This window comes from Pteropus vampyrus, unplaced genomic scaffold, assembly GCF_000151845.1.
Source record: "Pteropus vampyrus isolate Shadow unplaced genomic scaffold, Pvam_2.0 Scaffold116, whole genome shotgun sequence".
Lineage (NCBI taxonomy): Eukaryota > Metazoa > Chordata > Mammalia > Chiroptera > Pteropodidae > Pteropus > Pteropus vampyrus.
In genome coordinates, this window is record NW_011888897.1 from 69,717 (window position 1) to 93,049 (window position 23,333).

Below are 23,333 nucleotides of genomic sequence, written 5' to 3' on the forward strand. Positions count from 1 at the left end.
CCTGACAGCATAAACTTCATTATACAAGAACCTGCAGCTGACAAAACTGACACACAGATTTCCCCCACAGGAAGGACCCTTTTCATTAGCAGAGATGAACTGAAATGTCATGTCCGAGTGCAATTCCTGCTCCCCACCCCCCCACCCATATAACCCCTAAAGTGAAAATAATCAGAATCAACGGAATCCCCGTGAATTACTAAAAGTCACCCCCTTGAACTTTTCTAACTAGCAGCTGCAGTAAATGAACACCCAAGGAGGGAAGCAGCTGGCCATCACTTAGCATCTCTCTGCGTGTGAGACTGAAGGGACAGCAGGGGGGGAGGGCATCCCCTTAGCCTGTAACTGGAAATGGCTGAAGCTCATTGAAGTCCAAAGTAGGTGTGGGATAAGGGGTACCAGAGAGACAGCAGGTTAGACAGAGATGTTCAGTACTTTATCAGTTCCAGTTAACGATATCAAAGCTATCTTCATGATCATAATGTCCTTCATGCCTGGCCCCTAGTAAGAGAGCTCCATCTAAATTTCTGTTACGATGTCTATCACCACCACTGGGATGGTACTGTGATGTTTGTGTGTGAGATAATGACAGGGATAGGGGAGGAGGTATGGAGATAGGAGAGATCAGGGGCACAATGCTTTAATTACTATGTGTCTCTTCTGGTCCCCAGGAATGGTCCACTACCAGTAGTCCTAAAACATTCCCATCCCCTTTCCCTACATGTCTTGTGCAAATGTCAAAAACAGAATCTCTGCCCAAAGAGAAAGGAGAGCAGGAAGTTGATGCTGGTCCACAATCATCTCTGGCCCCAACTTGCCCATCTCCTGACTCTTCTAAGAAAAACCTCACAAAAATTAATTCACAGCAATGCTGTGAATTTACATCATCTCCATTCCTCTAGCAAAGCTGATCCAACAGATCTGTCCAGACACACGTTCTCCCTGGGCCGAGGAAGCAGCAAAAAATATCAATTGAGCAGGTGAAATTATGATGACGGTGTGTGCAGTATAGTGTTTCCAGATGTCTTCACCTTCTGTCTCCTCCATGGTGGGAGCCCCCCCTTCCCCAAGTCCCACACACACCCCTCCCCCTACCCCCGAGTCCAGGTGCTCCCATCTGCTGGCTTCTACCACTCACTTCCCATAGACACTCTCATCGCTGTAGGCCACGTACAGAAAATAGTCTTCCTCGTGGTTGTCCTAGGGGAAGAGAGTAGAGGAAAATTTACAAGACATAATCACATTCAACATCTCCAGGATTCTGAGCATCACAGAACCTTGTCAAGTAGATATGGAAATTATCATCAGTCTCCATTAGAAGAAGGAACAAAGAATAAGCAGAGGTTGTTGAAAGTGAACTTTGAGTTCACAGGCAAAAACCTTCATGGAGAACATCATACACATAGATATCAGAGATACGAACATGACTAGGCCATACATAGTTCTTACCTTTAAAACTCATTCTAGCAAGGAGAATAGAGATACAACAAAACGTATATACTGGAAAAATATACTAATAGGGAATATATGCTATGGAATAAAAATTAGAAGTATTAGAAGCTTATTCAACTCACTAATGGGCCACACGAAGGCAGCATCCTGTGTGAACTCCTTTAAGGAATAACACGGTTACACTGTTAGTGATACAGTGTGATAAAGTCCTTTACTACAGTTTTTTTGTATTAGATTCTGACAGTAAACCAAATAAATTCACACAAATTATTCTCTTTGGTTGAGCTTATCTGTTAAGATGAATCAATTTAAAGATTTATCCTTAATTTGAAATTTCAGTTTATTTGGAATTTTCACAGCCAGAAGCCATTTCTTGCTGTTTCAATAAAGATAATCCACTATTAAAACACTCTAGGAAAGACTGAAAGAGAATTCAAAGGGATCAAATCTGGTAGCTGCTACATCCCCAAAGGACAGTCAGTGGTATCTCATCTCCCAGAGCCTCACACCGCATGTGTAAGAGGATCCTGATAGACAACATCTCCTGCCCCACTTCCCGGGTGTGTTATCAAAATGCACTGGGACAAAGCTGGACAACAGCAGACTTGACAGTATTGTTGTGACCAAGGATCATTACCTCATACAGCTGGCCCATGGTAGCGCTAGTGGGAGGGATAGTGTTGTTGACAAAGAAGAATAAGGCGTCCTCAGGTCTCAGGTGGATCCTCTTCCGGATTAAGAAGTAGAACTGGCCAACTGGATGAAGAAAGGTTTAAAAAAAGAAGGCAAGAGGGAATAAAACAAAGGATGAAGAGAAGGGTAAGACCCAGAAAAAAATTCTGTCGCACCTGTTCCAAGTACCACCTTTACATACCATCTGAACAGAGCCCAATAGTGTCCTCTACAGCTGTAGAAATAAAAAGGAGAGCTCAAAGAAGCCTCAGAGTCTCTGACATGCCACTGAAGGGTTTATTTCTCAGAAAATAAGAATTTCTTTTCCTTTATTCCATTTCAGACCTAATGTTAGGATAGCCACTCGAAGCCAGAGGACAACTTTGAAGGAATAGCACGTATATCCAGACTGAAACATTCTCATCATTGTCTAAAACTGACTTGAAATAAACTTCCACACTCAATTCCACTCTAAGACAAACTAATGAGAAGAGATCTTCTGGACTCCTGTAATGTTTAGCACAGTCACTCATTCCAGTGTTGGGGCAATGAGTGGGGTTAAATGCCTTCTCCTTTACCGAGCACTGAAAAAGTTCTAGAAGGCTGATATTCAAAACTAATCATTCTGAAGCCAACATATCTACAAAAATCTTTCCAGTGCCTCTTAGATGCAGTGGTTATTCCATTAAAGATCAAGGTGAAGAATGAATATATCCTTTGCAATTCCAAACAGTATCTACGAAATATTACCCAAAAACATAGCTTGAGGAGATAAGGTATTGAGCCGAGAACCTCTAAAATATGGTCCTCCAAAGAAACTAGTCTGGTTTTCCTTTGGGAATAAATTGGTATCACAACAACAGAGACGAATTTTAAGTGGTTTAAATAATGAACATCTGATCTTCTCTTTCCATAGTTTGTACTTGGCTGTGTCTAAATCAAACAAGACCCTACCATGGGAAATGCATAAGGGAATTGGTGATGAGGAAGAATCATGTCACCATTTTTGAATCACTTAACCCTCTGGAGAATTCTACTCACTTTCTTCATCCCTACTTCCTCTCAGTCTCACGAGCTCATGCATACAGGAAGGACTGGGAATGCTTTGGGGGAGGGAGATAATCAGGGGAAGAGCATTACCAGTGAGGTCAGAGGGCACTAGGTACTTCCTCTTGTCCAGATCAGGCACCCTGGCCTTAGGAGCCTTCTCCACGATCACCTGGGAGGAGAGGCAGAGAGTGGGAATGAAAACTATAGAATCCAACCTCGTGTTTTTCCTTCCCCATCCAATAGGTGCCCTAGCTGAAGTGAGTTTGCCTAGGCCCAATAAAACTTTTCCATTTCTTATTCTCCTTTATCCCTTACAAAATGTAGAAGGAAATGGGCTTTCTTATAAGGGTATAGGTTTTATTACTGCAATAACAAGAGGATGGATAGAGCAGATGATGAAAAGTAAAAAAAAAACTTTAATTGTGAGTTCCCTCTAAGGTATACTATAGAATATATGCTTTCTGATATTTAATTAGAGCATTAAAAAGATTGAGTTGTCTCAGAATGTCCAGAACACCTATTAGTTTTATTATGTCTTACAAATTTCATTTATTAAAGATATTGATAACACAATTTAAATTTTATACTTCGCCAAAATTTTTGAGAATAACTGCACAAAATATGTTCAAGATACTATTTTATTGAGTGAAAAAAGTCAGTAATAAAACAGTTCTTACAGTATGATATTCTGTAATATGATGTCAGTACAATAACCCATTTATTAACATTGATCGTGTTAAGATCTCAAGGGATTTTCAAGGTTAACAACAAATATTTTATAATACTTCAAGTTTTAGAAAGGTCATATATTTCTGTACTGAAAAGAAAAAAAGCTATACAAAAATTAAAGACATTTTATGCATGTAAATTTTTTATTTAAATTTAAATTAAATATTATAAAATATATTTAGTACTTATAGATTTATATGTTATATAATATGTATTTAATTTAAATTATAAATTTTAAAAATCTATTGTAAAACCATGAGCTTTAGCTTTTTAGTTTAGAAAATATCGGCAGCCTAGATAGAAGATATGGGAAGTATAGAAAAGTTAAAAAAAGCAGAAATAAACACTGGACGAGTATCCCTACTAGCTGTGTGATCTTCAACAGGTCACTTAATCTCTCTGAGCTTCAGCATTCCAATAGGTAAAAGGAAGATAACTTTCCAACACATATTTTACAATGTCATGGTACTGATACAATCAACTTGAGTAATCCATTAAATTTTAGGTAAAAAAGCTTTGTAAATTATATGGAATTATATAAACATAAGGATTGGCTTACAGGGAGGAGTTTAAAGCTTTGAAATTTAAGGGGACAGATTAAAACAGTGAAAAATTTATTTTGTGTTTACAGAGAAAAAGAATCCTATACTAGAAGTCCAGAGGAACATGATCACACTTAAAACTAAAAATAAAAACTGGAGTGGTAATATGTGAATCGAAAATTAAAAAGACAAAGTAGGAACAGCTTCAGGAAGAAACCAGTGAAGGCCCAACAATGAAGATGAAGAGGATGTGGCAGGTTAACAAAATCAAAGGAAAACAGGACACACAGAGCTGTGTCTAGCAGGAACTAAGACCTGGCAGCTCCAGCTCCGATCAATCAAGAGATGAAAACAGGAAGGGAGCAGAAAAAGAGCAATAAAGCCAATCGCAAAGAAGACATCCGCAGGGAAGGAGGGATGATTTGGAGAGGAACAGGAAGGGGAGGGGTAAACATTTAGGCCCTGATTTACCAGGAAATATTTAGGTTTTCAGGAATCCCAACTCTACTCCTCACTTACAGAGGGCCCTGGGCTAGATGCTTTGCCTGTTTGGTTCTTGGTTTCTGTGTGAAATGAAAAGCGTCCAATACTCAGCGTTGTTCAGGAATTTAGTTTCCTGCTATGTTGCAGGTTTTCAATACACTAGCTATCAAACCGATTTCAAGAACCCATGAAACCCTTCTCTTTAGGCACAAGCACACCTCTTCAGGTGTGCAGCTCTAGAGATATTGTTGGGGTTAAGCTTAAGATATGTGAGCAGTCAGGGTACGGGACTGCTATGGGATTGCTTTACCACCACTAATGGTCCAGCTGAAAGGGGCTTTAGAAATCATGTACTCTAAGTCTTTTTGTAAACAGGACACTTGAGCACAGCAAGATGAAAGGTTCTGCCAGAATCAAAATCAAATCTCAGAACTCAGAGAGCAGAGCTCTTCTTTCTGCGTCACAACTAGAAAGAAGGTCACACGCTGAGCACCTAAGGAGCAGTTGGGAGGCTTATCGCTAGTTAAAACATAACTAGAGAGACCATGAGATCCGACTGATGGTTCTAATAACTTACAAATTATACAATTTTGTAAAACATTTAACACCACATTTTGAGCAGGAAAATAGGAGGAGGGGAGATTAGCTGAAATATTCTTGTGAACACATGCAGATGATTGAAATGGGAAGGTCTCGGTTTTAAGAAAACGAATGGGAAATTAAACTAGATTAGGAACAAGTACATTTCAGTTTGTAATTTACAAACAGCTACTGGAACAGTCTCATAATACTTTGTGAACTCTTCAGGGCGGCAATAGTTCAATTCTCTATTTCCAATCCCTAACAGTGTGAGGTACACAGTGAAAACCGAATTCTGTCTAGTAGAACTACCTTAGAAATTGAGAAATATTACAGCATGGAGGGGCTCAACAGCAGGGCTGCAATGTGGGGTCTAACCACAGATCAGCCATGTGAAACCTTTAGGTTACCTCATCTGTAGAATGGGCATTATAACGGTGTGTGGATTAAGTGAATGACGATAGACACAGCACTCAGAATATGCCCAGGTACGTGGTACTATCAATAAGTTACTTTTAAATGTTATTATAAGAGAGTAGAATGTCGCCAGAATTGGGAGAAATTTTTAAAGCAGTCATCCAAGGTCCAGAGACCAGGAAAGTAATTAGTGAAGGATCCTTTTTGTGTGCAATTCCCGGGAAATGGAACAGCCTTCACACTTCCTCTTCCTTATAGGAAAAGGCTGTGGGGCCATGACAGTTAGATAAGGATTGAACAGGAAGCTGGCCCAGAGAGTACCTGTGGGTCAAGAAGCACATCAGATTATCGCAATTCCTTTACCTGTAAATTATATGTAACATTCATCTTAATGACCCTGCCTGAAGATCAAGAGCACAACATTAAAGTCTCTGCCTTCCATCTCCAAAATCCAAGGGTTGTTGCTCCTTCTACCACACTTAAGTCTTCTGCCTTTCAGTACGGCTGAGCAGCCTACTTGAGAGAAAAATCAGGCAAGTGGCGGGGGAGGGGTGACAGGGTAAACGCCCGGATGCATAAATACCTTAATATTTCTTTTCTGTTCCCCCTCACTGCCTGCCTGAGTTTTAATTACATAAACCAGCGTTCAAAATAGAGAGAAAAAGGCCTCGGCCCTTCTTGACTGTGCTCAGGTACAATATGATCAGAATAGGTACCGGAGGAAGGCTGGCTGCCCCCACACCTGCCCCCACACCTGCCCCCAGAGCCAGGAATGATGAGGCAACCCGACTGTTGCGCAGATAACATGACCTTGTTTTCTAGGCCAGGTCTGTCTTGTGCCCCCGCGCCCAACCCGCCACCCCCCATCGCCATTCTCACAGAATAAAAGAAAGTATCCACTGGCTTCCCTCTCAAACCCAATGCTATGAGGGCCAAAGTCAACTTGATAAAGGGCGAACCAGCTAAGGTAGAAATCTATGAGAGCAAACCCCACTGCATCAGTTATTCCCAATACGATTTCCCTGCAATCCTAAAGGCAGCAAATGTATATCTCAACCTAATCATTCTCGCAAAGAAGGGTCACATTTTGAGCACATCCCAACCTAAACAGCCTGTGAATACTGCTGAGTCACTCAAACGTAGGCTCCGCTCTAAGGATGCGGTCAGCTCTAAAGATGGGTACGGGCCCTGGGGATATGGATTTTAAAAGGTCCACAGTCAGAACGTCCATCTCATTGGCTCTCCTCGCTGTGAAGGGCGTTCAGGGTTAAGTAATTTTAGGGACCAGCGTTCTTCTGTGCCTTCGGGCGGCCATCACGACTCCCCCGCCCCCCGATATTCCCATTCCCCTCCCCCTTCCCGCTCCCCTTACACTCACAGGGACTCTGTCTGGATATTTCTTCCGGATCTTTTCTCCTTCCTTTTTCCGATACTCAAAGGGATGGTCCTCCTTATACTGGAACTTCATGATGAACCGCAGGGTTTCTAAGATCCCCGGACGGGGCCTGCCTCCCTCGCTGATGATTGCGTCTCTCCCGTCTTGCTTCCCTCCGCTAAATTTCACGATGGATCGGAATCCCTTCAGAAATGGCAGCTCCCGTATCAATGCAGTCTGCTAGAGCTTTCAGAAGGGATCTCGGGTGCCCTAGTCTACAGATAGGGGATTGCCAGGTAAAGAATTCCCGGTGGCTTTTCCCGAGAGCTGGGAACACAAAAACAACACGGCGGCGCGTTGGTATTGTGACGTCATCACGCTCCGCCCTTCGCCCCGCCCCCAGCGTCCTGGACCCGCGCCGGACGGGGGAGGGCAGACACACGCTCTGTTTCAACATAATCTCTTTCTTTCTAAACTTTTTCAGAATAGAGGTCATTACAAATAGGAACTGTTTTTACTTCCTATTTTATTGATAATGTGACATTAAAGATGGGTTTAAAACAAAAAATATGTTCTAAAGATGTCTTCTTCCCTCTCCCTGGCTGTTTCTTAGTAGAGCCCCAAAACAAACAGCGAGAAAATCTAGCTTGTTCCAGCTTGTTGGGATCTGGAGTCTGGGGAAAGAAGAGATGAGGGTCCTGGGGGTCTCTGGCCAGTGGAAAAATGCCCTGTGCTTGCATTTAGCTCTTTGCTCCTACATTTGCGCCCGCCCGGCACCTCGGGAGTTAGGCTGGCTTCCTCCGACCGTGATCCCTCCTTCACGTTGGCGTCATTTTGTTTGGGTCCATGCGGCAGTTTGTTCTTAGAGCAGGAACATAAACAAAACGTGACTCAGGAATTCCAAAAGGCATATTAGGTGAAGGGTATCAACTGTAATCAAGATCCAGAGACGTGATCACTCATGTTCAAATATAGAAATGATTCACTTTTCTCCTATTAACTCAGAAGTTGGGTCTGTCTTATGGAAAAGAGAATACCAAGCGATTTAAGTGATTAATTCAGACGTTCTTTTTTTCCTATGCAAAAATTCACCCGAAGGATAGTATTACTGGTTAAGTGTCCCCAAAGTGAATAAAAAGTACAACCTGAAAGGGAAGTAGACGACTCTGGGTGGTGGGCCAGGTGCCAGTGTAGCTTCCCTTTGGCCATCCCATTTTCCCACCAAGAATCAAAAGGACTAAGGCCTTTCTAATCACAACTCGTGGCAGTAATTCCAGAGACTGGGGGTGGGTAACAGAAGTTGTGAACGATAAAGAAGGGTACGGAAAGGTTGGTTTGCCCAGTGCAAGAGAGTTCTGAAAACTATATTAAACAATGACAGCCCCTGTCACCTTTCTTCTTTTATCAAGGTCTCAGTGTCTCTGCTTTAAAAAATAAACCTACAAAGCAAAAGACATTTTTATAATTGAAACAAGGAAAATGAATTACATAACCCTACTTCTTGATGTTTATTATTTTTCTCCATGGCATCATTCAATTCTTTTATGTGTGAAAATCCAAGAATTAGTTTATCACATTACATGTTTATAATTTTTAGTCCTTATTTTCAAATTGAAATTTTCAGCTCATTTTAGCTTTGACCCAAATATAACTAAACCTCTCAACTTACAGCCAGTCGAGAAAAGTAATTGTAATGGAGGTTAATATTTTAAGACTATTGTTTTCTGATCAAATCTGAAAACAATCATAACTAGTTAAAATACTGATTTTAACTTTTATTTTAAAAATAAGCTAAGCAGGGTAGCAATTTATATATGAAAAATAATTTGGAGATGAAACTTCCATTAATATTTCTGCCTCAAGGCTTTTCTAAATGCTAATACTTTATCTTAGAGTAAATACCCAGTCTGTCAACTTCTAGAGTTTGCTCTCCACCTGTATTCTCAGCATAACATTTAAAATATTATGCAAAAGATAATTTTATAAATTAACATATTCAATCAGATAAAAATACTTCAAAATTCTTTTTTAACCAAAGACAAAATACTATATTTAAAATCTCACATTTCAGGAACTCTAATTCATTAGTGATGGAAATGGAAAAAGGTACAGCCACTTTGTAAGACAGTTTATTGGTTTCTTAGGAGACTAAACATACTCTACAATACAATTCAGTATTTACCCAAGGAACTTGAAAATTTCTGTCTACATAAAAACCCACACACCGATGCTTATAGTAACTTTATTTATAATTGCCCAAACTTAGAAGCAACCAAGATGTCCTTCAGTAGGTAAATAGACCTTGGCTCCCACTCCTCAATATGAGAGGAATGTTAAATAATTTGTGAACATGTTTAAAACCACCACTATTACTCAAACCCATTCTTAATTAATCTTTACTTTTGTCTTTATCATTTTTAAGAGGGAATAAGAGAGGCGGGAGGATTGCTCACTGATGCCAGAATAAGTATAATAAAACTATTTATCATTGTGTCATCTCTCTTTTTAATATCATTCAGTGGTCAGAGATTCTCTGTAGTCTTTGGGGAAAACTCAAATTCCTTAGTGGAGAAATAGAATACGTATGATCTGGCTGCTGTTTATCTCTCTAGCCTAATATACAGCTATTTCTTATTTTGTACTCTATGGTCCAGACATATTAAGTTACTTAAATTACTTCTTTCCCTATATTGCCCTTGTTTCTGGCCATTGGATATTCCCAAGGGCTCTTCCTGTAAAAAACAATTTATCTTATTTTTTTTTTTCTTTCTCTATCTAATTCGTATAAATCATTCAGGGCTTAGTTCAGGCATCACCTTCTCCCAGAATCCTTTTTAATCTCATTTGCCTGGATAATTCTGCATCCTTTCAATGTATTCTCAAAGCAGCGTGTGCTTATCTTTGTCATAGCACATTTACTGATGCATTGTCACTAGATAACACTGTGTCTATTTTCATTGTTTTCTTTTGGGGGGGAGGGGGTAATACATGGTTTTGTAAGTAACTACTCCTCTCACACTGATAACACATAGTTCTAGTGGCATCCACCAATCAGAGACCCTGACTACCTTGACCACTTAGGCCAGGTAACTTACAAAAGACTAATCAGAATCTTTCCTTAAAACTTCTCACTTTTGAACTAAGAGAAGTAAGCCCCTTTTTTGATGAGAGAGTTTGGATGATACATGATCAGAGGCTTACAATAGCCATTGTTTTTAATTTCATGAAGTCCAAACTTGCTGTCCAAATGCACCAGTCCAACATAGGAGAGATAAAGAAGATAACAGAGGGGTAGCTCCATAGCGTAGTGGTTAGCACATCTGCTTTACACATAGAAGGTCCTGGGTTCACACCCCAGGTGGAGCCACGGACCATCCCTGGGTGTGCCAGGGCCCGGGTGCCTATGGGAGGAGATGCCTCACGTTCAGAGATCCAGTTCTTAAGGGGAAATGACAACATCTATAGGTCAGGGGTGGAAGGAGTGGGGAATTAAAGAGGGGGAAAATAATATTAAAAAGAAGGTAATAGACACGATATATAGATAAGGATAGAGAGAGATCTAAAGATAGAGTTAGAATGCTAATGGCATTTAAGTCCCTATTTTCAGATACTTTCTCCCAGTAGACTCTGTGCTATTTGGTGACCTCTTACTTATATTTATATCTTCAGTGCTTTGGATACACAATAAAAACTCAAAAAATGCACAATATGTCATAGTCAAGAAAGCAAAGGGTAGACTTCTGATTTAAGATGATGGATTTAAAAATATACATTTTTCTTTATTGTCTGCTGAAACTCCACTAAAATAACTGTGTCATAAGTTGAATTGTGTCCCCTAAAGAAATATCGGAGTCATAACCCCAGTATCTTTGGATGTGACTTTGGAAATAGGGTCTTTGCAGATAATCAAATTAAGATGAGGCCTTTAGGGTAGTCTTTGATCCAATATAACTGTTATCCTTTTAAAAAGGGGAAAATTTGAACATAGAAAAAGACATGCATAAAAGAAAAAAGATTTAAAATACAAGCTTTATGTACAGTATGTATATAGGCATTAACTCCCATAATTCACACACAGTAACATAATGTATATATACTCATTTTATCATTTTACAACCTAAGAATTTGAAGCAGAGAACAATTGACTACACCATGACAAGGAGTAAGGGAAAGATCCAAAAAGCCTAATTTCAGACTCTTAGTCATTATTAGTCTTTTTTCCTGCTACCCATTATACTCATCTAATCAAAATTATGATATAACTATATTTAGAAGATAGAGGGGCATAAGAAATGTTCCGATGTGTCATGGTAGCAAAAGTATAAATTATTGTAATGAAAAGGGGCTAAATTTTGTCTCTTCTATAAGGGCAAGTCAATAGATGACTTGAAGATTGAAGATTAAAATCAAGAATAGCAATGTATGCATAGTATTTGGAGAAATGTAGATTTTATCAAATCAGCTAAAAAGTAGAGGGTGTGTATATATGTATATGTATGGTTGGAAGATGCTATTTTTCTTTATGAGCCTTGTAGAGCTCTTTGACTTTTTAATCTGTATGAATGTTTACATTGATTAAAAGAAATAAAAATTAAATTTAAAAATAAGAGCAAAAGGGTTTATTTTTTAATTTTTTATATTTTGATGTTTGAAGTCTGAGGCAGTTGAATGTTAAACCAGTTCAGACACTCAACTTCTTGCAAGTTATACCACATCTCTACAGTTCAGCCTCCAAAGCTGATAAAAAGGGAAACCATGGTTTGGAGAATTAGATGATGTACCGTAGGCATTCGAATGAATATGATTGCTTATCAGTCATTTGACTTTTGATAAACTTTTACCCCCTTTGAATTGGCTTTCTATTGACCTACTTTGATATGTACTGAGTTTGGATTTACAAACTTTTTGAGACAGAGAGAGGGTAGTACTCAACTTTACCACCTATAGTAATAAGTATTAACTAATATAGGAGAGAGCAGGTTCCAAGTCTAGTGCAAGATGGGAGTACTAGAGAGACCCTGTGCAGGCAAGTAGGATTATATAAACTGGAACTCAAGAAAGGTCTAGTACTTGGAATAGTGACATCATTTGTCAAATAAGGACAGCAATAACTAAAGGCAACAAAAACAATTAAAGGAAGAATACAGGGAAGCTGAAATAAAGAGGTGTTAAATTTAGCCTGCCTTATTTCATAACTTTGCCTATAACTCAGCTTTTTTGAAAGAAACTGAAGAAATATTTGCTGGTTGGATGGTTCAGTAGCCATAATGGTCTCCCTGTCTTCTACATCTTACTTCTCTTATTCATCTTCTAGTAACAGCCAAAGCATCTACAGCTTATTTGATATCTTTCCCGCTTCAAAAATTTACAATGGCTTTCATAGAATGCAGGATAAAGATCAAACTGCTTAAGCTCCCATATAAAGCCATCCATAAGAAGATGCCAACTTATTTTTCCAGATTTATTCTTATTATATCACTCTTAGAATTTTTTAACATTCTTCATAATGCACATTCACATTATTTCCATCTTTGCTCATAGACAATAAAAGCTGCTATATGGTATATTTAACTTTTAAAATTCTATCATCTGTCAGGTTTCAACTCAAACACGATGGCTTTCCAACAACCTTTCCGAAACCCAAATTATGAGGAATTCTGAGGTAGGAAACAGTTAATTCTGGCTTAACAAAGGTGAAGGTGCCAACAGAAGGACACTGGCCACCATTACTCAGAGACAGCATGTAAAATATTTTCTACCCTCAGTTGAACCCTCAGTGTGCCTTGGAGAATCCATAAATCACTGAAATTGTTTTCCCAGTCAGTCTGCTCAAGGGCAGACTTCCCATCAAGGCCTCTTTATTGCTTTCCAGCCAATCTGCTTACCCAAGGAAAAGAAAACAAAATTCACCGTTCTCAGACTTTGCAATTTTTCTCTCCTGTCTCTCATATTGGTTACATAAATCTCGTTTTTTTAATTTCTTTTTTATATACCCACGTACAAGTATACTCTTAATGCGTTAATCAGACCCTCTAATAAAGGTCTTATAGACCACATCCATAAGGCCAAGTCAAGCCTCCAAACCACAGACGAAAGCAGTCATCACAGCCCTATCACAATCTTCTCTCAGACCTATCTTCCATCAGAGAAGAGAGCCTGCATTGTCCCATGTAAACTAATATCTACTGGTCTTTCAGGTCTCTCAGAGATTAGGACCTTTGTGCTGTTAGAGTTATTTCCTACTACGCAGATATCGACACTTTCTTTCGCATATTGTTATCACACTGGACACAGCCCAGATTGTTTACAGGAGTCTGTTTTGGCAGTAAAAAGTGATGGGGAAGGTGGTTTTTTGCTTAGTATAATCATCGCCAGGATACCTAAAGTAAGCTGTCGAGGATGGTAGTGCAGCTTCTCTGCCAGGCTGCAGGTGTATATACATTTGTGTTATTTAGGCTGAGAAAGAAGTAATAGAAAATCACTACTGATTAAAATTAGAGAAAAGACCTAAAGAAAAATGGTGTAGAAATATGATTTCCTAACCTTTTTTGTTATTTTTCAATTTGAGCACAGCTTAGAGTTCTGTTGAAAAGAAGAAATAATGATCATCCATTTCATCACCACCCCTATGTTTATTTTCAGACTCTCATTGCTTTCAACTAAGGTTTTTATAATATGCTCCTAGGTAGAATTAAGATCAACCTTCTTCACATTTCAGCTAAGATGTCAGACTTGCATCAGAGTATCCCTCTAAAATATTGATCACATTGTGGAATTATCCTGCTAAAAACAGATTAAGTGTGTTTAAGTTCAGTGTCTGAATTACTTAGTACAGGCTTAACAATGTGACACCTTTTTTCTTCAGCTGTATACTCCCCTTCATTTTGCAATATACAATTCATATAAATCTAATGTATATTAAAGAGAAGAAGCTGGTAGAAAGTGAACAATTAAAGAATATGCAAGAAGGAAAAGAAGGGAGATAGGGAGTTGATTATCTTATTTATACCCAGAAGAAGCAGGTTTCATCTTAACTTGGTTATTATTTCTCCATCGAATGCCTTTTCCCCATTTTAGAAATCACTGTCTGGAATTTCCCCCTAAATCTGGTCTTTCCCCACCCTAATGAACTGCTATACCTTCCATGCATTGGCTCAGGTCAATGATCTAGTAGTCATTTTATCCTTTTTTCCTTTACTACATTTCCCTACCCAATCCATTAGCAAATCCTGATGATCCTTTCCCCAATATGTCTTTCAAATCCTTACACTTATCTCTATTTTCATCTCAAATATTACTACATTAGTCCCAGCCATAAGCATCTCTTATCTACTCTTCTTCAGTAGCCCTTATCTGGTCTTCACGCTTTCATACTTGGCCTACTCCTTTCCATTCTCCTGTAGCATTAACTCATTGTCTTAATTTCAAATTGCATCAAGTGACTTACTGTTTAAAATCTTGCAATGGTTTCTCAACACCTAGACTCTTCACCCGCAAGGCCCCTTCTCTCTCTCAGACTCTATTTCTGCAGCTCTCTCCTTAGCTTACTACAATCATCTTCTCCAGTCTTTTTTCAGTTCCTCGAATTTACCAGGCCTTTCCTTATCTTTGAAAATGATCTTCCCTCACCCTGCCTTTCCCAGAGGTTCTTTGCGCTCTCAATGTTTTCTATCATTTTTCTTTTGCCTTTTCTTATGCTCTGTGAGGACCGAGAGTCAGAGACCCTGTGTGTCTTGCATAATTTTATAGCCCCAGGCACCTCTGCACTATTCTTGGCACATAATTTCCTAAATAATACCTGCCCAACAAAGAAACTGTTGAATCAATGTGATACAAAGCACAATTAGAAGTTTTATTCTTGAAAAGAAGGAAGGACATCTATTTCATTGAGACCAGAGGAAGGAGTAAAGGGGAGATCCACAGAGGTTTGCAGCTTTGGGCAAAGAAGTTACCTAAAGGTTTGATTTTCTCTCTAAACTAGGAGGAAAAGTCCCTTGCTTAGAGTTAAGGGTTTGAAGAGAGACATTGAAATTTAAATAACTACTGAAAGAAATGGGAAAGTTACTGAAGGAAATCTGGAAGAAATGGTAAATTATTCAGGTGTGTTGGAGACTGTGACCTTGTAACGACCTCAGTAGAGTTGAGAGATTTTCTGCAGCTCTGCTCAGCAGTGTAGGCTTTGGGGAGATAGCAGCTTCATTGGACCAATGTTTAGAATTTAAAGGATAGAAGTTAGGAAAGTTGAAAGGGGTTAAAAGTTTTTTAAAACAGTGGTGAAGGTGATTGAGCTGAGTAACAGATGTCTTAGATTAAGTATAGAAAGAAATGAAGCCAAACAGGTGCTAACAGCTAGTAACAAAATGGGAGGTGACAGGAAAGAACTCCATGGTGACTGAGGAGAGGAGCAAACTGTGCTTTAAAGGTTTCAGAGACTTATCTACAGTCACTAGTGAGTAGTTTTTCCTCAAATATTACTCACTTCCTCAATTTTCCAATAGTAGTACATTTTGGAGATCATGTGTTAGGTGGACAACTTAGCCCTACATAGCAGGAGGGTGCCTTCAGAAGGATCTCATCCAGGCTTAGTTCAGTTAGTGCTGCAGGAACTGGAGAGGTGTGTAGATAGGCTCGAACAGGAGAATGCATTTTCCATCATGGCTCCACAAGGTGGCAGTGAAGGCCACCACTAGAGTCTAGTGTTTGTCACTATAGACGTTACTTTCAAGTGGTCAAAGCAGGAAGGAGGAAGGAAGCAAAGTGATACTATACTTTCAAAGTTAGAAGAGGAACTGAAAAATGAATAGAACTGTAACTGCACTCTATGCAATGTCTCATACCGCTGGTTGGTAGGACCAAAGTGAATGAAAGACCTTGATATCTGGCACTTCAATTATATACTGTATTCTCCTGTCCCATACCTGCAACCCCACCCCTGAATTCTGGATGTCCAGTTAGATATTACATGATATCCAAGATTATCATTGTCACTCAGTATCAAAGTGGGTGTTCTCTCAAGAGGAAGGATGAATTTGGTGCATTAATGTTTATGGCTGTTTTTCTTCTCAAGTGTATTACCTATTAGCTGACAGAGAAGAGCAACTTGCAGTATCGTATGGGTGAAGGAACTCAAGAGCTGAAGGAATTCAAGAAATCTTTGTGATGTTTTCCTGGTTCTGTAGCAATCAGCATTGCTAGAGGTTAGTTGCAAATTTTGGCTATTGGGTAAAGAATGAGAGTTCTCGATTAGAGCATTCCATATCAGAAAATATGTGTGGTTGGAAATGAAGAATTGGAACCCATCTTTTCCACTGAATGATGTTTTCATGTCATCCTAAATCTTCTGAAAGTTGGAAAAAAATGTTCCATATGTCTGTCTTTACCAACTTTGGGGGAAGCCCCACCCCACTTATAAAACCAGAGTTCCTATCAGTTTGAAGAGTGTTCTGCTTGAGGAGACTCCTTCTCCATTGGAGGCAGCCGCTTTTCTTCTGGCACGGGGGATAGATCGGGTGTTTTCTGCTCACACCTTGCCACGGTGAAGCGACTCATGTGAAGTGCTTCCTCATACCCTGGGAGGGTGTCCAAGGAGGAAGGCAGCTGGCCTAGGGAGCTGTGGGAATGAGCCACTGCCAGGATTCTCCGAGCAGCAGGACCAAACACTGACTGCAGGGCTGGTGAGAGCAGAAGGAACAAAGCTAGAGTAAATGTGACATCCTCAGAAATCAGACTTACAACATACTTAATTTCCTTTTACTTTTAACAAGTGTCCAAACTCATTGTCAACGCTCTGCCACAAACGTTATGAAAATCTTGTGAAGCTTGTTTAGAAACCAACTTCGCTTTCAGCTAGAAGATCCTGTCTTCTCTTTATCGTCAAATACTCTAAACTGAGTTCCCGTATCTCACTACCTTGCCCTTTCCACTTTACAGATTCAGAACTCTTATACCAACCCACTGATACTGCAGACTCTTTAGGAGTATTTATTTCTGCCTTATTTATCTTTTTCTCAAAAATGATAGAACAGGGAGGCAGGAAAGGTGAACAACAACATGCTGTAATATTTTCTTTGCAAAATAAATGTCGCAGTGTTTTGCTACCTGCTGTTCTGCCTGGTATTTACTCTCCAATTTTAGGAAAAGGTATAATATAAAGAAGAGAACAGAAGAAAATAAAGTGTCTTGGGGCTAATATTTAGCACATTAAGACTTGGAGAATAAAAGAACTGAAAGTACAAATGAAACATTTCTCTAACTATATTAAAGTTAGAAAATGTAGGTTTTGAAAAGGAGACATGTTCAGAGCTTAAAATAATTTATCAAAATAACTGTGAACTGAGTAATTTTTCCTACAGGGCATTTCCGACATTGTCTCCAACATTTCACTTCTTTCTTCACTGTATTATCAGTCAGACCGATATTTGAGAAAATAGCATCCAAGAGAGGCCAGGTCACCATTCCATCAGCTTTTTGGAAATAAAATCACCCTGAGTTCTAGAATCTATAATATTATTCAATCAATGTTTTTATACTGTTATACCATCCTAATCGTTCATTTAAACCTGGGTTCACCTCCCATGTGTAATGTCAGTGAACTCACAAGTGATCGTGCTCTGGAGAGTGTTATCATGATCAAAAGCAATGACTGTCACTTCATAGGGTGGCTGGCCATCGTCTTCGCCATTTCGCCGGCGACTCAGGCAGCAGCGGAAGCACACAGAAGTCAGACCACACAGAAGAAGCAATGCGCCAATTACCACCAGCAACCTGCAAGGAGCCCACGGGACAGTGAGAGCTCTGTGATCTGCCTTTTTTCTCTTATTTTGGCATAATCAGCCTTCAATGTCTCCACTTTGATTCTTGTGTGAATACTTTATAGAATAATTAAAAGATTTTAATCCCAAGGCTTTCACTTCACATATATATGTCCTTATTTTGTCAGCAAGACTAAGTCAGTTCATTAGAACAAATAGAAAGAGGTTTAATGTAGTTTGGAGGGGCTGCTTTTCACTTTATTGAAGTAATCTTCTCTATGTAGATAATCTCTAGAGCTGACCCCGAGAATGTACACAATAATCTGTTGATGTTGGCCGAGGAGATGATATTGAAATAGGCAATCCTGGCATATTATCACATAAGGTAGTAATGAGGCAAATAAACTTTACTCCATGAGATGCTAGGTGAGTAGGCTAGCTATCTCATACATTTTTTTCTCCTGTTGTCAAATATTTAAAAAATAACAAAACAAAGCAAAACAAACAAAAAACAAACCCTGAGAAAAAGAAAGCCTCTTTTAAATGCCTTTCTAGGTGTCATAGCTGAAACTTACCATATATACCAGAGATGTACCCAGTCTGTGGTCAGGCAACTATGAAGAAAGAATAAATTATTTTTGCAATAAAAATATAGTCAACACCTGTTATGATTCCAGAATCAGAACAATGAGTTACAATAAGGTGGCATCTTGTTATAATAAAAGCATCACAGGTTATATTCACTTCAATGTAGCCAGCTGAATCTATTGTGAAATGGGATGCCTTAATTAGAGTTTTATACTGTAGAGGACATTGTGTAAATCATTTTGTAAATCATTATAAGACAGACTAAAGTAGTGATCATGAAACAGTGTTAATAAAAATGTAACCATGACCATTGTAAGTGGTTATGATGACAAGTACCAAGAAAGAACTTCCAATGCAAGTTTACAAAGAGAGAGTTTGAAAATGGATGTGAAAGTTAAGGTTTGTATATATTTAAATATTTAAAAAATTCAGTTATAAGTATGAAAACAATTCAATGAAGTTTGTAATTTATGTATGTTGTTGCAAGTTGTTGCAAAATGGGCCACCATAAAACCCTAAAAATTTCTACCATAAAAAGGACACTAAATTTTCACATCCAGAATCAAAACTGATATACATCTACTGAGGCCAAAAGGGGGAAAACATAGATATCAACTTCATCATGATGAAAGCTAATTAAATATTTCCAATTAACTAAGGCTATTACAAATTTTCTCTATAGGGATAAGAAAATATGGATTTCATGGGAGAAGGAGTATGGGATAAACTTAGGAATGAGGAGGAGAAGCAAAGGAGAATATCTTTGAAGATGAGTAAATTTAATAAAACTTTCTGATATATTGATCTATTGAAATCTATTGAAATCCACTTCCATATCCCTTTTTCCTTTGCACAGCGTGGAACATACAGTTTGCTTTTTCACTGAACAATATCTCCCTGAATTGTCTCACATTCCCTATTTGTTCAAAGCCCCTTCAAGTTCTACACCATTACGATTTTCTGATCCTGTTAAAAATGCCCCTTCTAATGGTGGTAGGTGTCTAAAACCTCAGAAAGCATGTGACAAGTAACCAAGGTCATCACCATTTCCCCTGGGTGTAATGTACTTGGCTATTGGGAAACCCTTCTCATGGCTAAATATGTGTTTTCCTTCAGCCTGAGCAAGTCTTTCAAACTGTCTCTGCTTTTTTTTTTTTTTAATAGTTTACCTCCAATTACAATTAATCTCTTCTCTTTTTATCTTTATATCCTCTGTGTCTACAGAAGACTTAATTATCACAGGTTTAGATTAAGGTACAACTACCTCAAGGTGATAGATAAATTTTATTACAATGAAGTTTCCATTAAATATTAACATACCCTAAAAAATAGAAAATGCTTTTCAGATATGAAGTGATGATGCACCTTTGGAAATCACCCACATATGTCTGCCTGTGACTAAGATGTTGAATCCAGTATGTCATGATGATTCACTGAGAGGCATGAGTAAGTCTACTGCAAATCTCTAAGATTGCATAAATCTAGATTAAGCCTGCTGCTTTGACAGAGAGATTGGCTTTGGAAAAAATGCTGTCAGCAGTGTTATTATGAGTGCTTAGGATTACACAAATACATGTCTTTATTTTTGGATAACCCGTCTGTCAGATAAGTGGATTGATGCCCATTTAAGTAGAAATAAGGGAAGTCACAGATATCTGATGACATTTTGACCCTGTTTTGTATATTGATGTTTTGTCTGTCTCTCCTTCCTCCCCATTTGGACTCTCAGATACTTACTGTTCAGGACTGACACAGTTCTCCTCACATCTTGCCCAACGAAGCTGTAGGAAGAGAAACAGTCTTAGACAGGGAAATCTTGCATCTGCTTTGCTCAACAGCTTATCAGTCTTCCCTCATGACAGTACTTTGTTAGATCAGTTGGTGAGAGCAAGGTAAATATGAGGACAAGTTCACAGCGTCAGCCATGTTTAGGACCGCTTGTTTTCATCTCTCACATGTCTATTCATTACTGAATTTGAAGTGAGAGAACCTGGAAGAGCACTATCTGGCTTCTTTCTTTCTCCTTCCTTCTTTTCTCTTTCCACCACCTCCTCCTCCTCCTCCTCTTTTTTTTTTTTTTTTTTTTGGCAGTCGGTGAGTGAGCATGACTGCTTTTGTGAATGAGAGTCGGCATTTATATCAATTTGTTTGTCGTAGAAATTTTCTAATCTGTCCGTCAGGATACTGTTACTGTCTTCCTAATTATTTTCCAGTGAAAACTGAATTTTACCCCACCACTCTTTTTTGTTGTTATTGTTGGTGAGATGAAAGCCTTCATTTTTTAATTTGGTTGACACATCTCACTGCTATTTTTCATTCCCTCAGCACATAAATAACTTAGCATACAAGGAAAGAAGGATTGGGGAAGTTATATATTGAATAGCTACGATATGGAAGTCAGACTGCTAAAAATTTTTAGTATTTCGTAACATTTCATCACAATAACCATGTAGGTGGGTATGTTTAACTTTATTTTAAATGGTTAAGGGGTTAAGGCATAGGGGTTTAAGTAACATGACCAACTTCACACATCTATTGATTTGGCCATAATTCAAATCATACTCAATTATATATATTGAATTAAAAGAACAAAGGAAAACTCTGCTCTAATAACTTCTTGACATTCCTATTAAGTCCCTTCAACTCTCAGTAAAGAAACCTTCCATTCTTTCTTTTACCTTATATTTCAGTTAACTCTCTCCTTCAAAAACTTGTCTAGGTAAACTTTTGTTCTAGAAACTGTTTCTCTCTCACAATAACTTAAAAGACTTGATATTTCAGGAAATCAACAACAAAGACCACAAATATCTTCTAAAAAGGGACAGAGATTTACACTTATTGGGATTTTATGGAGAGGGAACACACACATACTTCTGATAAATCATAAAAGGATGTTTTTAAAAAGACTAACAGCTGTCCTCTATGGGTAAGATTTGAGAAACTCCTAGTTTTTGTTTTAATTCTAATTGGTCACTAAAGATGACAAAATGTGTGTATCCTTAACCCAGTCTTGGTACTTTGTTTCATTTTCTTGACTAAAAGCTAGAATGCCTAAAGCACTCAGCAGATAAAATGCCTCTTTCAGGCCTGTTGCAAAAGTGAAGAGGAGAAAAAAAAGGAGAGGGACAGTCAAGGAAGAGAAAGGGGAGCAAAAAAGAAATACAAGAAAACAAATGGATTAATTTAAACATTAATTTAACTGGAATATAGGAAGCGAAAAAGACAGCCCACTTCCTGTTAGGAACTGTACAGGAACTTGAAACTAGTCAGTTTCTTCACTTGTTCTCCTTAATAGATTTCATAGCTGTGTAAACTCTCCCTTGACAATTGTCCAGAATCCCCCCAGTCCATTGAACCCTTCCCCACCAAATGAGTTTCTCAGGAACGTCTAATTTTGAGTGGGAAGAAATAAAAGATCCAAAGTTATTTTTAAAGAGTTTTCTTTCTTTTAACTTATTTCTGATCTGAAAGCACTTATAAACTTCAAAAATAGTGTAAGGATTGATGTGGGAAACTCTGTTTAGGGGAATTACAGAGCTAGTTTTGATTATTTACTTGGGAATTTGAAGGATGGGTGATAGGAGGCTAAAAGAGAGAAATATACAAAAGTGGCACTTCTAAATTGCCATAACTATCCTGCTTGTATCTATGGTTGCCTTCATTTCTGTCCCCCTTTTCACTGATGTTGTCATTCGTCACACCAGCGCTATGTAACCCCATAATACTGAGGAAACATTCTAGGTATTCATTTCCCACTACCCCTTGGGTCTACATATGTCTTTTCCCCTCATTCATTCCCCCCCCACCCCCACCCCCGCCCAGATTCTTTGGAAAGTTGACTTATCTGAGAAGCAAACAAACAAAAACTTTATTCCTGCATCTTCACAACTCACCTGGATAAAATACACCAGGGCAGAGGCCATCACTGCAGGAGTTCGCACTCCCATTGGGCTGAACTCCTCCTGCTTCTCCAAGATCACACACTGGATGTCCTTACCTCCTTTCCACGCTCCGTGCCATGTCCAATTTCCTGACCTAGAGGCCTTAAGGAGAGAAGTTTTCTCAGCAGTAAATCAGTTTTTCCTTTTCTCTCTTTCTTTCTTCTTACTCCCCTGGGCTTTTATTTTCTGTAGTCTCTCCCTACTCTTTCACCCTGGCTTCTTTCTCTACTTCTATTTCTGGTTTTAGGGTCTCAACATTTGCTCCCCTTTATCTTCTTTTCTTCTCTTTTACTATTAATCCTTTCTATACGTCTTAAAATTTCTCCCACTGCCCCCCAAAGAAGGTATTCAAGGAGGATACATCAGTCCTCTGAATTAGGTGTTTTTCTAGGCAATAATGAGAAACTTGACTTTGAGGAGGATCAAAGGCAAATTGCTGGTGACCCAATAAGTACTCTTCTCCATCGGAAAATGAGTAATACTCTTGGTCCTTCACCACAGCACTCCAGGGTGACTGTTGAAGGTTAAAAGTCACTCTGCTAAATTCCATTCACTCCCCCTCCATCTGATTAGCCCTCCTTGCTCTTTGAAACCCTCCCCTTCACCACGTTGATAATCAACTCTCCTGGTTCTGGGTCATTTATTTCTAATCATTGGAGTAGGACTGAGAGATTGCTAAATGAACTGGAAATCCATCCCATCCAGGTTTGGAGGTTAGAATTTCTGGGTCCTGTCCATGAAATCCCCCTCCATC

The 23,333-nt window shown here is 38.8% G+C and overlaps 2 protein-coding genes across 6 annotated transcripts in view; both read right to left on the minus strand.

Annotated features, from left to right (window-relative positions):
* Positions 1–396: 396 nt before the first annotated feature.
* GABARAPL1 (GABA type A receptor associated protein like 1) lies at positions 397–7,678 on the minus strand. 4 transcript variants are annotated; one of them, XM_023533999.1, is made up of 6 exons: positions 7,303–7,678; positions 6,288–6,437; positions 3,265–3,343; positions 2,327–2,359; positions 2,090–2,208; positions 397–1,200 (listed from the first exon to the last, which is right to left on the minus strand). In XM_023533999.1, the coding sequence occupies exons 2-6, from the start codon at positions 6,309–6,311 to the stop codon at positions 1,135–1,137; spliced, it is 321 nt and encodes a 106-aa protein (XP_023389767.1). In that variant the 5' UTR covers positions 6,312–6,437; positions 7,303–7,678; the 3' UTR covers positions 397–1,134. The 4 variants fall into 4 exon arrangements, with proteins under 4 accessions (XP_023389767.1, XP_011364042.1, XP_023389768.1 ...); XM_011365740.2 differs by lacking the exon at positions 6,288–6,437 and having other exon boundaries at positions 7,303–7,677; XM_023534000.1 differs by lacking the exon at positions 2,327–2,359 and having other exon boundaries at positions 7,303–7,677.
* Positions 7,679–15,127: 7,449 nt separating this feature from the next.
* TMEM52B (transmembrane protein 52B) overlaps positions 15,128–23,333 on the minus strand; it is a 9,158-nt gene continuing 952 nt past the window's right edge. Inside the window, exons 1-5 of one of the 2 annotated variants that reach the window (XM_011365742.2) lie at positions 22,532–23,170; positions 20,376–20,419; positions 18,626–18,664; positions 17,897–18,063; positions 15,128–16,970 (exon numbers count right to left, since the gene is read on the minus strand). In XM_011365742.2, coding sequence (XP_011364044.1) covers positions 16,726–16,970; positions 17,897–18,063; positions 18,626–18,664; positions 20,376–20,419; positions 22,532–22,585 — 549 coding nt within the window. In that variant the 5' untranslated portion in view covers positions 22,586–23,170 and the 3' untranslated portion in view covers positions 15,128–16,725. Of the gene's footprint in view, positions 16,971–17,896; positions 18,064–18,625; positions 18,665–20,375; positions 20,420–22,531; positions 23,171–23,333 lie in introns of those variants that run through there. The other variant, XM_011365743.2, reaches the window with a different exon arrangement.

Coding starts and splice junctions, on each gene's coding strand:
- GABARAPL1 (XM_011365740.2), bottom strand. CDS start 7,392: ATGAAGTTCCAGTATAAGGAGGACCATCCCTTTGAGTATCGGAAAAAG. Junction 2,360..3,264: donor AGTGCCCTCTGACCTCACTG/GTAATGCTCTTC, acceptor TTATTTCTACAG/CTGTAGAGGACACTATTGGG. Junction 2,209..2,326: donor TATTGGGCTCTGTTCAGATG/GTATGTAAAGGT, acceptor TTCTTCATCCAG/TTGGCCAGTTCTACTTCTTA.